Here is a 17,271-nt window from a genome sequence, read left to right as displayed (position 1 = left end):
ATCTGTGTAGTTGAAGGAACGATTTGGGACCAACTGTGACCAGAGTGTAACAATATTGAGTAACTGTGTACCTGGTCAGTGAACTAATGTTAGAAGAGTTCTACTGAAGGCCAGTGAAACAATGCTTGATGGAAAATGGGCTGATGAGAAAATGAAGACCGTACACCATTAAAGCACGAAGGACAAATATTCTTAGAAAATAAAAATAAATCCAGACTACAAAGACACCAAAACACAGGACTGCCATACAAGTAAGATCAAAACAGCAAAAACAAACTCTTGGTGATAATGGTGAAAAGAACGGTAATGATATTCATTTCGCTGTCATGTCGGCACTGACATTATTTAAATAACAAACCATAGCAAGTGCAGGTTGTTTAATTTTCTCAAAACTTGTTTTAGATATTTACATGGTAAGCAGATATTTAATTCATAATCGCTGGCTATTTTCTTTAAAGATGTGATGTTTCACTGTGTAAGGCTAAGCGCTGCCTTTGGTAAGTCATAGCTTTTCATTTTTCTGTTATCAAAATCCCACTCTAAGTCCCACCCCCTTCTAACACCATAATAAATCATCACAACCATAGGTTCCTTTTTACCAAGGTTTGCTAATAGATTTAGCATGTACTAATGATTAATAGCGTGCGCTAAATAAGATGCCCATAGGAATATAATGGGTTTTTAAAAAAATCATTTAGCGAACGCTAATCATTGGTGTACATTAAATCCTTTAGTGCACCTTAGTATCGGCCCCCTTATTTTGTTGAAAGCGATTTAACAGTGTGTACTACTTAACCACACTGTCACAGAATTCAAAAAGGGGTCCCAGATCTTTAAAAACTTAGGGGTCCTTTTACTAAGGTGCACCAAAAAGTGGCCTGGGCTGGTGTAGATGTGTGTATTGGGCGTGTGCAGGTCCATTTTTCAGCGCACCTGCAAAAAAGGCCTTTAAAAAAAATTTGGGGGGGGGGGGGCCGAAAATGGATGTGCGGCAAAATGAAAATTTGCCACATGTCCATTTTGGGCCTGAAACCTTATCAGTAAGGTCTTGCACATTAATTGGGCGGTAATCATCAGCAAGTGTTCAATGCCGATTACCGCCTGGTTAGCGCCACATGCCGGAAAATTTCCAGCGCACCTACTGGATGCATGTACAAAATGAAATTACCGCCAGGCAGTGGCGTATCAAGGTGGGGGCGGTCCACCCCGGGTGCACACCGCTGGGGGGGGGGGGGGGTGCCGCGCACCTGTTGGCCTAGTCTGCTCGTTCCCTCCCTGCTGCTCCTTCTGCGCGGAACAGGTTACTTCCTGTTCTGGGGCAGAGGGAGCAGCAGGGAACGAGCGGACTCGGAGCAGACAGGCGCGTTTCACCCCCCCCCCCCCCCCCCCAAGTAGGTAAAAATGCACCCGGGGGGGCGCATCGGCGATCCGCCCCGGGTGTCAGCCAGCCTAGGAACGCCACTGCCGCCAGGACCACGCGATAGCCAGGCAGTAGTTCTAACTTGTTGGGCGTGCGTAGGTGCCTACATGGCTTAGTAAAATGGCTCCTCAACTGTAGCTTTTTCCCCAGCTCGACGTGCAGATGATCTTTCCATTCTCGGCAATTCATGCATTTGATTCCTCCATAAGGGAACTATCGGAGGTTCTGATTGTATCCATCCATTGAAGTAGAATACATTTCTTGGTAATCAGGCAAGACTTTCACAAAAACAATTTGTGGTCCACTTGCAGTTAACGTCGTCCGCATTATCTATAGAACACACCTGTATTGTACGCGGCACCCTCACCCAACATGTAACTGCAAAAGTACATGTGATTGCGAGTGTACAGTGGGGGAAATAAGTATTTGATCCCTTGCTGATTTTGTAAGTTTGCCCACTGACAAAGACATGAGCAGCCCATAATTGAAGGGTAGGTTATTGGTAACAGTGAGAGATAGCACATCACAAATTAAATCCGGAAAATCACATTGTGGAAAGTATATGAATTTATTTGCATTCTGCAGAGGGAAATAAGTATTTAATCCCTCTGGCAAACAAGACCTAATACTTGGTGGCAAAACCCTTGTTGGCAAGCACAGCGGTCAGACGTCTTCTGTAGTTGATGATGAGGTTTGCACACATGTCAGGAGGAATTTTGGTCCACTCCTCTTTGCAGATCATCTCTAAATCATTAAGAGTTCTGGGCTGTCGCTTGGCAACTCGCATCTTCAGCTCCCTCCATAAGTTTTCAATGGGATTAAGGTCTGGTGACTGGCTAGGCCACTCCATGACCCTAATGTGCTTCTTCCTGAGCCACTCCTTTGTTGCCTTGGCTGTATGTTTTGGGTCATTGTCGTGCTGGAAGACCCAGCCACGACCCATTTTTAAGGCCCTGGCGGAGGGAAGGAGGTTGTCACTCAGAATTGTACGGTACATGGCCCCATCCATTCTCCCATTGATGCGGTGAAGTAGTCCTGTGCCCTTAGCAGAGAAACACCCCCAAAACATAACATTTCCACCTCCATGCTTGACAGTGGGGACGGTGTTCTTTGGGTCATAGGCAGCATTTCTCTTCCTCCAAACACGGCGAGTTGAGTTCATGCCAAAGAGCTCAATTTTTGTCTCATCTGACCACAGCACCTTCTCCCAATCACTCTCGGCATCATCCAGGTGTTCACTGGCAAACTTCAGACGGGCCGTCACATGTGCCTTCCGGAGCAGGGGGACCTTGCGGGCACTGCAGGATTGCAATCCGTTATGTCGTAATGTGTTACCAATGGTTTTCGTGGTGACAGTGGTCCCAGCTGCCTTGAGATCATTGACAAGTTCCCCCCTTGTAGTTGTAGGCTGATTTCTAACCTTCCTCATGATCAAGGATACCCCACGAGGTGAGATTTTGCGTGGAGCCCCAGATCTTTGTCGATTGACAGTCATTTTGTACTTCTTCCATTTTCTTACTATGGCACCAACAGTTGTCTCCTTCTCGCCCAGCGTCTTACTGATGGTTTTGTAGCCCATTCCAGCCTTGTGCAGGTGTATGATCTTGTCCCTGACATCCTTAGACAGCTCCTTGCTCTTGGCCATTTTGTAGAGGTTAGAGTCTGACTGATTCACTGAGTCTGTGGACAGGTGTCTTTCATACAGGTGACCATTGCCGACAGCTGTCTGTCATGCAGGTAACGAGATGATTTGGAGCATCTACCTGGTCTGTAGGGGCCAGATCTCTTACTGGTTGGTGGGGGATCAAATACTTATTTCCCTCTGCAGAATGCAAATAAATTCATATACTTTCCACAATGTGATTTTCCGGATTTAATTTGTGATGTGCTATCTCTCACTGTTACCAATAACCTACCCTTCAATTATGGGCTGCTCATGTCTTTGTCAGTGGGCAAACTTACAAAATCAGCAAGGGATCAAATACTTATTTCCCCCACTGTATGTACAATGGATGTGAATATATGTTGTGCGAGTGGATATGAACATGCCCTGTTCCACTTCAGGTCCTCTCTTCAACTTAGTTGGGAAGACTGCTGGCACTTCAAATGTTTGTGTCACAATTGATCCCAGTCCTTCAGGTGGCAGGATTGGAAGCCCTGTTGCTATTCTTTCAGCAACACATGCACATGCAGCAAATATAGACAGAAAGGCAGGCATTCTACCACCTTTTTTTAGTTTTTGCAAAACAGGACTAAAATAATAAACCAAATACTTATTTCAGTATGGCTTATTTGTGTTGCATATTCTTAGCAGTGATGTCCCAGTTCTGTTCAGTTGGTTGTCAAAATGAGGTAAAATAATGAGGTACCTTCTATACTGAGTGAAAAGATGTGCAACTAATTAAAAAAAAAGGTTTTATTTCTTTGTTTTCCTTTAATTTATCCAAACACACACATTTTTATCTTGAGCTTTAAATATTTATTTTTTTCCTAGGTTGACAAACGATGGCATAAGCTAGAAGGAGAATGGGATAGTGTAGAGCACCTTACACAAGCTACAAATATTCTAATTTATATGATCAATGCAATCGGAGACAAATTTCCAGACTGGACAGCAGAGCAGCAGCTGAAAGGTAGGTATTTGGTGGAGAAGGTAATGCACTAAATAGTAGCAAAAGGGGCAGTATTTGAACAGATCATCAGCTTAGTTTGCATGATATATGTATGTGGTGATTCAAATCTGTTTTAATTTCTCTGTGGCTGACTTAACCTTTAGCAAAACTAGGTGGTCAACGGGAGCAGTAAAATAGCACCTGAAGTCAAAGCAAAATAGATCCAGATATCTACTTCATCAGCTGTGCATTTAACTGTGTAATATTTTAACATAAAACACTTTTGTAATTATTTCATAATAACAAGAGCAAGAAACAACAATACAATTTTAAGTATTTCTCAGCGTCAAAAAAGAGAGAGGGTAAATCAACCCTCTATCTTTTTTTCTCAAGTACAGTAGAGTATCAAACTTTATAAAGATGAGAGTTCTGGGTTCCTGTGACCTTCCATCTCCAAGAAACTTCTACCTGTCCCTTATATCCAGTTCTCTCCCCCCCCCCCCCCCCCCCAATCTCCCTCCAAAAAATAACCCTTCCAATCTCACTTATGACTAAGAGGAATGAACATGGCATAGCTGATGGAGGTCTGGCATCTTCCGTTGTTATAACATCTGGTTCAACATCAAACTTCTAGCTTTCGGGGGGAGAGATAGTATGTAGGGTTCCCATACCAAAATTTGTTTTTATATTTATGGGTGAGATGTGCCCTTGCCTCCTACATCACCAGGATATTAAATTGAGCCCACTCTTCCCTTTAAGCTGAGTGGAAGTCCTCCAAATACAGTCTGCCAGTGGAGGGGTTGCTGTTATGTTATCACTTTTTCAATGAGAGACAGGCAAGCTCTGCATTACTCCAGGGAATCTGCTTGTCTTTTTTTTGCCATTGAAAACACAATATTAAAGCATCACTCTCCATAAGTGTGGAGGGCTCAGGATGTACTCAAAATTGCAATATGCATTTTTTTTTACCCACCAAGCCTGTCTTCTGAACTAATACTTTCTTGCCCTTCCAAGTGACATTAAGCTTATCTGGTATTTCAAGCAGAAACATCACTGAGATGACATTAAGTTATTGATGAAGCAACGGGCTCAGATAATTGGCAATGCTTGTCCAAAAAGAGTAAATACATGGACAATGCTAAAGGGAGTGGTAGGTCTTCCCTGTGGTATTTTAAATATAAAGGTGTTTTAAAATCTCAGCTTTATACATTTGAGATTGTGTAAAATAGGCTCTGTGTATTATTTGGAACTGGCATTCCATAAAGTCTGCACAATGAACTAGGGATCCCTCTAAGACAAGATGCCACATTCCAAGACTTTCTCCCATCACCCTTGCAGGTCCATAAAATCTTTAAATTCTCCCAAAAAACCTAAGGCCCTGTGTATTCCAAAGTTAGACTTACTTTCTGGTGATACTGAATTGAAACAGTCCACATTTTCTTCCCGGTTTGCTTTTTTTAGGTTGTTGGCATTCAATGATTGAATATAGCGCTTAGCCTGACAAAAAGTAAACTGCTCTTACTATCCCATCGAGTAGTAAGGAGTTGTTGGAGGTCTGTATATTTTAATCTGTGCTATCACTGTGAAGCATAAGTACATAAGTAATGCCATACTGGGAAAAGACCAAGGGTCCATCGAGCCCAGCATCCTGTCCACGACAGCGGCCAATCCAGGCCAAGGGCACCTGGCAAGCTTCCCAACGTACAAACATTCTATACATGTTATTCCCGGAATTGTGGATTTTTCCCAAGTCCATTTAGTAGCGGTTTATGGACTTGTCCTTTAGGAAACCGTCCAACCCCTTTTAAAACTCTGCTAAGCTAACCGCCTTCACAACTTTCTCCGGCAACGAATTCCAGAGTTTAATTATACGTTAGGTGAAGAAAATTTTCCCTGATTTGTTTTAAATTTACTACACTGGGGGGTCACGTGGGTGCCATGAGCTAGATAGCAGCAGCTGGCGAGAGCTCCGGAGCCCCCATCCCGCCACACGGGGAAAACTTAGAAATCTACCTTCCATATCATCAAGCTGATCAATCCATAGACTGGTGGGTTGTGTCCATCTACCAGCAGGTGGAGATAGAGAGCAAACTTTTGCCTCCCTATATGTGGTCATGTGCTGCCGGAAACTCCTCAGTATGTTCTCTATCTCAGCAGGTGGTGGTCACACACAGCAGCAGCTCTGGCTAGGCCTCCAAGCCTAATTTTTAGGTTTTGTTGAGTGCCTGGGGTTGAGGGCTCTTTTGAGCAAGTGCAAACCTGGTGGTGCCAGGTCCCTCCTTTTCTCCCCCCTCCCGCTGGCTCCGTTAAAAAGAAAAAAAAAAAAAAAAAAAAAAATTTTTTTGAACGGCCTTAAAGGCGTTTATTTCGACGTTTATTTAAGCGTCTATTGCAGCTACTCACTGAGACACCAGGTCGTTACAACTCGGAGCGGACAGCAGGTAATTTTACCTTTTTATAGCGGGCGGGGGTTCCCCGATTCTTCTCCTCGTGGCTCATGGCGTCGGAGGGCGAGGGCGCAAAGGGTCGCTCCCCGGGTCGCTCGAGCGCTTCTAGAGGGGATGCGGGGGTCTTCAAGCCGGATTCGCCCTTGGTGGGTGACAGTTTCGCGACCGATGCATGTCCCGGTCCTTCCTCCGGCGTGGCGGTTTTTTCCCGCCATAAACGCCCATCCCCCGCTCCTCGCCTCCGCCATCTTGGCCGGCCACGCGGCTCGGACGGCTTCTTCTTGGGCCGCCCTTGAGGTTGGAGACATTAATGCCATGAACGCCCTTAATTTGGGCGACGGCACAGAAGCGGCTAAAGTTAAGAGCCGTTCTTCCCGCGCGGCTCCTTCGCGGAGTTTCGCGCCGGACGCCATTTTGGATGCGCAGCATGTCTCTCCCCCGCTATTGCGAGCGCCGGTTGAGAGCGCGCCTAGGGCTGTTGCCCAGGCTGCGGAGGTGCACAGTCTGGGGGGTTTCTCCCCCGAGTTTGTTTTGCTGCTGCATCGGGCCTTCCTCATGCACAACGCTGCCCCCGCTCCCTCCTCTGGTAAAGAGGTTGAGGTTCCCAGAGGTAAACGCCCTCGGGTTGATTCCCAGGCCTTGGAGGAATTTGTCTCCTCCGATGTAGATGAGGGCAGCGTGTCTGAGGTCTCCCAACGGTCCTTTGCGGATTCCTTGGAGGAGACGGATCCCCGCTCGGCTGGAGCGGATGACCCCTCTGCAGCGCGGCTTTTTCGCCCGGAGGATTTGCCCAACCTGTTGTTACAGGCCATGGACACTTTGAAGATATCCTCTCCGGAGGACGTCTCTCCCTCAGCCCCTGTTGGCTCTGCCATTATGCTGGGGACTAAGCGCCCGCCTAGAACCTTCCACGTGCATGTTGCCATGCACACCTTAATTTCGGCTCAATGGGATGTCCCAGAAGCGAGCCTTAAAGTGGCTAGGGCTATGTCCCGCCTCTATCCTTTGGCTGTGAGTGAACGTGAGGCCTATCTGTGGCCTACCGTGGATTCTTTAATCACTGCGGTGACTAAGAAAACGGCATTGCCGGTGGAAGGTGGCACGGCCCTAAAGGACGCCCAAGACAGGAGATTGGAGGCGGCCTTAAGGTCGTCCTTTGAGGCGGCTGCTTTAAGTTTGCAGGCCTCAGTTTGCGGCTCCTATGTGGCCAGGGCGTGCCTGACTATGGTGCAGCGGGCTTCCCCCTCGGATCATTTCTTGAGGAATGATTGGCCAGCCCTGGAATCGGGCTTAGCCTATTTGGCAGACTTGCTGTATGATGTATTGAGAGCCTCAGCTAAAGGCATGGCTCAGACTGTCTCTGCGCGGCGGTGGCTTTGGCTGAAACATTGGTCTGCTGACCACGCCTCAAAATCCCGCCTGGCTAGATTGCCTTTTAAAGGCAAGCTGCTCTTTGGGGTCGAGCTGGACAAAATCGTGACTGATCTCGGCACGTCTAAGGGCAAGAAGTTACCGGAGGTCAGGGCTCGGGCTAGTGCTCGTCCCGGTACCTCCAGAGGACGGTTTCAGGAAGCCCGTCGGTACCGCCCGGGCAGGTCGGGTGCTTCTGCCCCCTCTTCCTTTAAGAGGAATTTCTCCCCCAAGCAGCATTCCTTTCGCAGAGACCGCCGTCCCGGAGGTGCTCCCTCCGGTCCTCCCCCAGGGTCTCGTACCCAATGACGGGGTATTGGTCCACGCCCCAGTGCAGATTGGAGGACGGCTGTCCTCGTTTCTGGGCGAGTGGACCACAATAACTTCAGACGCTTGGGTGCTGGAAGTCATCAGAGACGGCTACAAGCTAGAGTTCTGCCGACCCTTAAGAGACGGGTTTGTACTCTCTCCCTGCAAGTCTCCGGTCAAAGCTGTGGCAGTGCAGCAGACTTTGGACAATCTGATCCGCCTGGGTGCGGTCGTTCCGGTGCCAGAAAGTCAGCTTGGCAAGGGGCGTTACTCCATTTACTTTGTGGTACCAAAGAAAGGAGGTTCTGTCCGGCCTATCCTCGACCTCAAAGGGGTCAATCGGGCCTTGAAAGTGCGGCACTTTCGCATGGAGACTCTCCGCTCTGTTATAGCGGCAGTGAAGGCAGGGGAGTACCTGGCATCCTTGGACATCAAGGAAGCGTACCTGCATATTCCCATCTGGCCTCCTCATCAACGCTTTCTGCGTTTTGCAGTCCTGGGCCGACACTTCCAGTTCAGAGCCCTCCCGTTCGGGTTGGCTACTGCTCCGCGGACCTTTTCCAAGGTAATGGTGGTCATAGCGGCCTTCCTGCGAAAGGAAGGAGTACAAGTCCATCCTTATCTGGACGACTGGTTGATCCGAGCCCCCTCTTATGCAGAGTGCGGCAAAGCTGTGGACCGGGTAGTTGCTCTTTTGAGCTCCCTGGGATGGATCATCAACTGGGAGAAGAGCCAGCTGCGCCCGACTCAGTCCCTGGAGTATCTGGGAGTTCGATTCGACACCCAAGTGGGCAGAGTGTTCCTGCCAGTCAATCGGATTGTCAAGCTTCAGGCTCAGGTGGACCAGTTCCTAGTAGCCTCTCCTCTTCGGGCTTGGGACTATGTGCAGCTGTTGGGCTCTATGACGGCCACGATGGAAGTAGTGCCCTGGGCCAGGGCTCATATGAGACCACTACAACACTCTCTGCTGCAGCGCTGGACTCCGATGTCGGAGGATTATGCGGTGCGTCTTCCCTTGGATCCAGCAGTGCGCAAGGCGCTGAGCTGGTGGATGCAGACAGACAAGTTGTCTGCGGGAATGCCTCTGGTGTCCCCAGAGTGGATTGTCGTCACGACGGACGCCTCGTTATCGGGCTGGGGAGCCCACTGCTTGGGAAGGACAGCGCAGGGGCTCTGGTCTCCTGCAGAGGCAAAGTGGTCTATCAACCTCCTGGAACTCAGAGCCATTCGGTTGGCGCTTTTGGAGTTCATCCCGGTACTGGTGTTCAAGCCTGTACGGGTCCTGTCGGACAATGCCACGGCTGTGGCCTATGTCAACCGCCAGGGAGGTACCAAGAGCGCCCCTCTAGCCAAGGAAGCTATGAGTCTATGCCAGTGGGCGGAAGCGAACCTGGAACAGCTGTCAGCGGCCCACATTGCCGGAGTCATGAATGTCAAGGCGGACTTTCTCAGTCGCCATACCTTGGAGCCCGGAGAGTGGCAGCTATCTGCTCAGGCGTTCTTGGACATCACGAAGCGCTGGGGCCAGCCGAGCCTAGATCTGATGGCGTCATCGGCCAATTGCCAAGTGCCGCGCTTCTTCAGCAGAGGACGGGACCCTCGATCCCTGGGAGTAGATGCTCTTCTCCAACAATGGCCGACACAAGAGCTTCTCTATGTGTTCCCGCCCTGGCCCATGTTGGGCAGGGTACTAGACCGGGTGGCAAAGCATCCCGGCAGGATAATCCTGGTGGGTCCGGATTGGCCCAGGCGTCCCTGGTATGCGGACTTGATCAGACTCTCAGTCGACGATCCTCTGCGGTTGCCAGTGGAGCAGGGCCTGTTACATCAGGGTCCCGTGGTGATGGAGGATCCCTCCCCTTTTGGTCTTACGGCCTGGCTATTGAGCGGCAGCGTCTGAGGAAGAAGGGCTTCTCAGACAAGGTCATCGCCACTATGCTGAGAGCGAGGAAACGCTCTACTTCTACTGCTTACGCCAGGGTTTGGCGTATCTTTGCAGCGTGGTGTGAAGCAGGCTCTCTTTCTCCTTTCACTGCTCCAATTTCTTCAGTGTTGACGTTCCTGCAAGAAGGTCTGGACAAAGGCCTGTCGCTCAGTTCCCTTAAGGTCCAGGTAGCGGCTCTGGCTTGCTTCAGGGGCCGCCTGAAGGGTGCTTCCCTGGCTTCGCAGCCAGATGTGGTGCGCTTTCTCAAGGGGGTTAATCACCTGCGCCCTCCTCTGCACTCAGTGATGCCTGCGTGGAATCTCAACCTGGTGCTAAGAGCATTGCAGAAGCCGCCGTTTGAACCCTTGTCAAGGGCATCTCTGAAAGACCTGACGTTGAAAGCAGTCTTTTTGGTGGCTATCACTTCAGCCAGAAGAGTTTCCGAGCTCCAGGCGCTCTCATGTCGAGAGCCTTTTCTACAGTTCACTGAGGCAGGAGTGACTGTTCGCACAGTGCCTTCCTTCCTGCCCAAGATTGTTTCTCGCTTCCATGTGAATCAGCAGCTATGTCTCCCTTCCTTTCGTAGGGAGGACTACCCAGAGGAGTACTCTGCTCTTAAATATCTGGATGTGAGACGAGTCATCATCAGATACTTGGAAGTGACCAATGATTTCCGGAAATCGGATCATCTGTTTGTCCTGTTTGCAGGTCCTCGTAAGGGTCTGCAGGCTGCTAAGCCTACAGTGGCAAGATGGGTCAAGGAAGCCATTGCAGCGGCTTATGTGGCCGCAGGGAAGGTGCCGCCTATCCAGCTGAAGGCTCACTCCACGAGAGCTCAGGCGACCTCGATGGCAGAGGCCGGATCCGTCTCCTTGGAAGAGATATGCAAGGCGGCAACTTGGGCTTCGGCTCATACATTCTCCAAGCATTACCGTTTGACTGTGGCTGCACGGGCGGAGGCCCGGTTTGGAGCTTCAGTGTTGAGGTCAGGGATTTCAATGTCCCGCCCTGGGTGAGTACTGCTTCGGTACATCCCACCAGTCTATGGATTGATCAGCTTGATGATATGGAAGGTAAAATTATGTATAATCATACCTGATAATTTTCTTTCCATTAATCATAGCTGATCAATCCATAGCCCCTCCCAGATATCTGTACTGTTTTTATTCTGGTTGCATTTCAGGTTCAAGTTTAGTCTTCAGTTACTTCAGAAAGACTTCGTGTTCAAGTTTTTTCACTTGGATTCTTCAAGAGTTAAGACGAGTTTGTGTTACAGTGAGCTGCTGCATTCCTCTCCCCTCCGTTTTACGGGGCCGGATTGAGACTTAAAATTCTGCCGGCACTCCCTCCCGCTTCGTGCGGCTGTAGGGCAGCTTTGTACCCTTCCCGCTTCGGCGGTGTTAGGGTCAGTCAGCTCCTCCCGCGGTTGCGGTTGCAGGATAAGCCAGATCCCCCCGCATCGGCGGGTGTGGTGTCCCTCCCCCGCTCCGCGGGGATGAGCTGGACGGATTCCCCTCCCCCACTTGTGTGGGGATGAGCTGGGTTAATTCCCCTCCCCCGTTTCGGCGGTGGTGAGCTGGGCAGAGTGTCCCTTCGTGGGTGTAATTCTCTAAGTGCTGAGTCCTGCGGATGGAGCTTTGATATCGACATACTGAGGAGTTTCCGGCAGCACATGACCACATATAGGGAGGCAAAAGTTTGCTCTCTATCTCCACCTGCTGGTAGATGGACACAACCCACCAGTCTATGGATTGATCAGCTATGATTAATGGAAAGAAAATTATCAGGTATGATTATACATAATTTTACCTTACTTTATCGCTGGCTCAAATTAACTCACCCATATGGACAAATATTTGAGAAGTACTCCGACAGGAATGGCGCAGAAAACCACTAAAAAAGACAAAACAAAATCGAGCGGAGGTGAACCCAAGATGGCCGACGAGGGGGAGACGGCGCCAAAAGAATTCACTGACGCACAGTTAGACCATTGCAAAGGCCTGGGAACCCAAGTGGGCGGCTTTGGACTGCAAACTGGAGGGCTTTAACGCGCGGCTCGAAGGATTACAAACGCGAGTGGCGGATGCAGAGGTCCGAATATCAGCATTAGAGGATGATACCCGAAGTTATGGCCCAGACTTCGCCGCAACACAACAACAATTAAACGAGCAGGCGAAAAAGTTAGAGGATCTTGAAAACCGCGCTCGCCGGAACAACATACGCATTGTGGATTTGGATGAATCCCTTCCCGAACGAAATTTGGAAATATGGCTGGAAAATTGGCTATCTAAGGAACTAGCTACAACGGATACCATGGGCGCCTTGATAATAGAAAGGGCTCACCGCGTAGGTCGGAAAATGGAGAATCAAAACAGACCGCGCGTTGTGGTGGCGAAAATTCTGAATTATAGACATAAAGTAGAAATATTGCAAGGATTTAGACTAAAGAGAGATTCGCTCAAATACAATGGGAAAAACATTTTAATTTTTCAGGACTTCTCAACTGAAGTGCAGGAGCGGCGGAGACAATATCATCCACTTTGTGCAGCTTTAGTTGCAAAAAAGATACGTTTCGCAATGCAATACCCAGCAAAGTTGAGAGTACAGATACAAGACACTTGGCAGACATTCAACACGATGGCGGAAGCTAAGCACCACTTATTGGAACATAAGATAATTGACTTATAGTAGCCTCCTGTTTGTGACCAGTGAATTAAGTGAAACGCCAAGAGGTTTGGTATATGAATGTAATTTTCTAGGTAGATAACTGATAATGTTTACAGGCGGGATGGGGACCCCAGGCACGACGAGTGGCCTTACTCCTTCCCTTGAGGTCCGAGGGGACGGAGCGGGTTAATAAGAAGGGGAGGGGGGGCAGTTGGGGTGGGGTAAGGGAATCCCGAAGTTCAATAATTTTATATAAGTTGTGGGGAGTTTCAAGATATGTAAATGAGGACAGACTAGAATTGAGGAGTGGAGTGCCCAGGGAAAGATTCAGGTGCCCCGCGTGCTAATTGGTACAGATGGTTCTGGGAGGTTCGGATGATAGCAGTGAAATTGTAATATGCCAGCCCGGATAATATCATGGAACGTGGGAGGTATTAGTACCCCCATAAAAAGGGCAAAGATACTGAGCGCATTAAAAAGGCACAAAGCAGGAGGAAGTGACGTCATCGGAGAACATGGCCGCTTAAGTGCCGTGCTCCCGACTGCCCACCGCAATAATTAGCGTTTTCGAGCGTGAAAGCCCAACGTGCAACCGGGAAAAAACAGCGGCAGAACTAGCGGAGGGGAGAGATCCCGTCAGGGCCATGCAGAAGCGGGCGGACGCCGTCGATCTTTCACAGTTCGCATTCGCGAACGACGGGTCCAAAAAAAATATGGCGCCTCAATCGCTAGAGGAGACAGCGGACCAAATGGCAGCGGAGATCCCGTTTTCGGGGGACTTGTTTGCAACACAAGGCCGCGGAGACTCGGAGGGCGCCGGACTACCAGAACTCTGTGGCTGGATTCAAGAGATTCGCGCCGATTTGAAAGCGATGCGCTCAGAGCTGGCTACTCTTGGAAACGATCTCAGAGGAGAGATAAAGGAGCTGGGCCACAGAGTTGAGGAAGTGGAGAACAGCCTGGATGACCATGCGGAGACTCTGGGCTCTTTGGAGAGACAAATAGCCGATGAACGGCTAGGGCAACAAACAATCAATGATAAACTGGAGGACTTGGAAAACAGGAGTAGACGCCATAACCTCCGATTTCGTGGAATACCTGAGACCCCGACTTACCAAAATAGTGAAGAGGTGGTACAAAAGATTGTGAGTGCTATACTAGCGGACTCAGCTGACCCGATCCCACCAGAAAATGTAAACCTGGAACGGGCCCACCGGGCACTGGGAGCCAATAGACGAAATCTCGCTAAGGACATAATTGCATGTTTCCAGGACTTCAAATTAAAAGAGCGAGTATTAGCTGCGGCTCGAAAAACAACAGACTTCCAATGGGACTCGTACCCTATAGAAATTTATCAGGACCTGGCCGCGATCACATTAAAGCGTAGAGCAGATCTTAAGCCACTTACTACCAAATTGAGAGACTTGGGGATTCGCTATCGTTGGAGATACCCGTTTGCGATAGCATTCTACAAAGATGGACAACAGTATCAAATAAAATCACTAGCAGAGGCCCACGAGATTCTCCAGGGAGATCAGCAGGCAGATCCGCCGTCCACGCCAGCTGCCTCACGGCCAGTCCAAGGTCAGCGAACCCACCCGAAATGGCAGAGAGTAGGCCAGAGGCGTCTGCAACGCCAGAAGTCAGCGGGACGCCTCACCTGAGAGATTTCCGGTTTGCGGGAGGCTGGGTGAAAGATGGCCGGCTGAAGGCTAACGGTACACTCGAGGAGGCGAGTGGAACTGGCTGTCTGTTTAACTGTGGACATATGGTTGAAAAGTTAAGTTGGGTCGAAGATATTATGCCCGGGGTGCTTAGAGGGCTATTAGATAAAAGTTAATGTTTGGCTGAGTTTGAAGGTGGAAGAGGGCAAGAGGGTCACTTCCCCCCATCTAAGTTCCGACCTAATTGTGGGATCGGATGTTAAAGTTATGGGGTAAGGTTGAGGGGAGGGGGGAGGAGGGTGGGGAAGCTGAAATTGGTTGGGGTATTATGCTATTGGAGGGAGGAGGGTGGGGAAGAGAGGGAAAAGGGACTATCATCTTGGTACACGATAAGGTTCTCAGTGAATTAGATATCACATTACTATTCTGCCATGTTTAAATATGTTACCATAAATGTACGGGGTTTAAATTCCCCGCAAAAGCGTAAGCAGATGTTCAGAGAAATGCTGCGCCAAAAGGCAGATGTGGTGTTTCTACAAGAGACCCATCTCAAAAGACAACATGAACACCTAGTAAAGCATAAACACTATCCCAACATAATCTGTGCATCCAGTATAGAAGATAAAAAAAAAAAGGGGTTTTGATTGCGCTCTCGAGTTCTCACCCGTGGATAATACATAAAACAGTTAAAGATAAGAAGGGCAGATATTTACTGCTGATAGTCTCTAGAGGTAATGTGTACTACACACTATTGTGTGTCTATGCACCCAATGAGGGCCAAAAGGTGTTCCTGGCAGAACTGGAGCGGGTCCTACGGGATCATGTCAAAGGCAATTTGATTGTGGGAGGAGATTTTAATTTGACAACTAACCCACAATTGGATAATTCGGGTGGTGCAGAAAGCTATGCCAAAGGAGAGCGTATGGCCTTTAGGGCATGGATGGCAAGATGGGGACTCATGGACCTATGGCGAGACACTCATGGGTTAGAAAAAGACTACACTCATTATGCACCCACACATAACACATACTCGAGAATTGATTATTGGTTGGGTGATGTGACCATGAGATCCAAAATAGATAAGGTGGAGATAGAACCATGTACCTGGTCAGACCATTCTATGGTAGTACTAACAATGCTATCAGATACTCAGAAGAAAAGGCGAAAGCCCTGGAGATTAAATGAGGCATTGTTATTGGACCCACAAAATATACCTATAATAGAAAACTATATTATGGAATATATAAAGTATAATGACACGGGAGAGGTGCACCCAGCCCACGTGTGGGAGGGCATGAAAGCGGTCCTGAGAGGTCAATTAATAGCTTTACAGTCCCATACCACCAAAAAAAAGATAGAGCAAGAGGCTGACTTGCGAAAAAAGATAGAAACCAGTGAGAGAGCACATAAAAGGGATCAGACAGATACAAAAATGTTGCAGGAATTACAACAATATAGGGCCCAGCTTAATGAGTTGCAATTATTAGATATAGCACATCAGATGCAACAAGCCCAGCAAGAACATTTCGAATTTGGGAACAGAGCTAGTAGACTGTTGGCCAACAAATTAAAAAAGCAAGTTCAGAGGAATTATATATCGAGTATATATGACGACACGGGTAAACTGTTAACTCAAGCAGAGGAGATACAAACAATATTCTGGGACTATTATGACCAAATATATAACTCAGAGCAGGAAACAGCCCAGGGAGATATAGAGAAATATCTACAGGAGGTCAGGCTCCCAAGACTATCTGAAGAAGCGACTGAAACCTTGTCAATCCCCATGACATTAGAAGAAATTGAGACAGTGATCAGGAAAATGCCTACGAATAAAGCCCCAGGGCCGGATGGCTTTCCCGCACGTTTCTATAAAATGTTTGCCAAATGGTTGGGCCCCTTGTTGCTGAAGGTAATAACATCTTTTGATGAGGCAGGGGAGTTACCATATTCCTGGAGACTGGCTGAAGTAGTCTTAATACAGAAACCGGGAAAAGACCCCATGAGCTGTGGCTCGTATAGGCCCATATCGCTATTAAATATTGATTATAAAATCTTCACTAAAATCCTTGCAAATAGGTTGCAAAAAATGTTACCACATATTATACATGATGATCAGGCGGGATTTATTGAGGGCAGACAGACGTTTGATAATATCAGAAGCCTCTTGCATATCATCCAGCAGGCGTCTGATGAGACAGAATCAGTAATTTTGTTCTCGGTTGACGCGGAAAAGGCCTTTGACCGAGTGGAATGGTCCTTTTTATTTACAGTCTTAGAACAGATAGGAATGGGAGGGAGGTTTCTAAAGTGGTTACAATTATTATACACAAGCCCTATGGCAATGCTAAAAATAAATGGCTCCCACACGAAATTGCTGAACCTGGGAAGAGGGACGAGACAGGGTTGTGCAGTTTCTCCTCTGCTTTTTGCACTCTCAATTGAACCCTTAGCTAAGAAGATCAGGGAGCATGGGAATATACGGGGAGTAATTAGAGGGAAGCGAGAGCATAAGATTATGCTCTTCGCGGATGATGTGCTGATGACATTGGCTCATCCTGCACAATCGCTTGGGCAGGTGATGGAGGAGTTGCAACAATATGGGAAGATGTCGGGATTTAAAATAAATGTAAATAAATCAGAGATACTTAATCTTACCATGCCCCAGGATGAGGCCCAGAGGTTGAAAGCATTATATCCAATTCAATGGGCAACCAAAACAATCAGATATCTAGGCATAATGGTCACATCTAGGATTGAGAACATAGTCCAGGAAAATTTCCCAAAGAAACTGAGGGAGTTGTTCGAGGAGCTGGAC

General features: G+C 48.3%; 1 protein-coding gene across 2 annotated transcripts in view; it reads left to right on the top strand.

Annotated features, from left to right (window-relative positions):
• LOC115469104 (lysozyme g-like) overlaps positions 1-17,271 on the top strand; it is a 49,123-nt gene that overhangs the window by 21,613 nt on the left and 10,239 nt on the right. For both annotated transcript variants that reach the window (XM_030201412.1, XM_030201411.1), the window contains exon 4: positions 3,915-4,053. In XM_030201412.1, coding sequence (XP_030057272.1) covers positions 3,915-4,053 — 139 coding nt within the window. The remainder of the gene's footprint in view (positions 1-3,914; positions 4,054-17,271) is intronic.

This window comes from Microcaecilia unicolor, chromosome 4 (assembly GCF_901765095.1).
Source record: "Microcaecilia unicolor chromosome 4, aMicUni1.1, whole genome shotgun sequence".
Lineage (NCBI taxonomy): Eukaryota > Metazoa > Chordata > Amphibia > Gymnophiona > Siphonopidae > Microcaecilia > Microcaecilia unicolor.
Note: the sequence above shows the minus strand (reverse complement) of the source record. Positions and strands in the feature narration are given on the sequence as shown.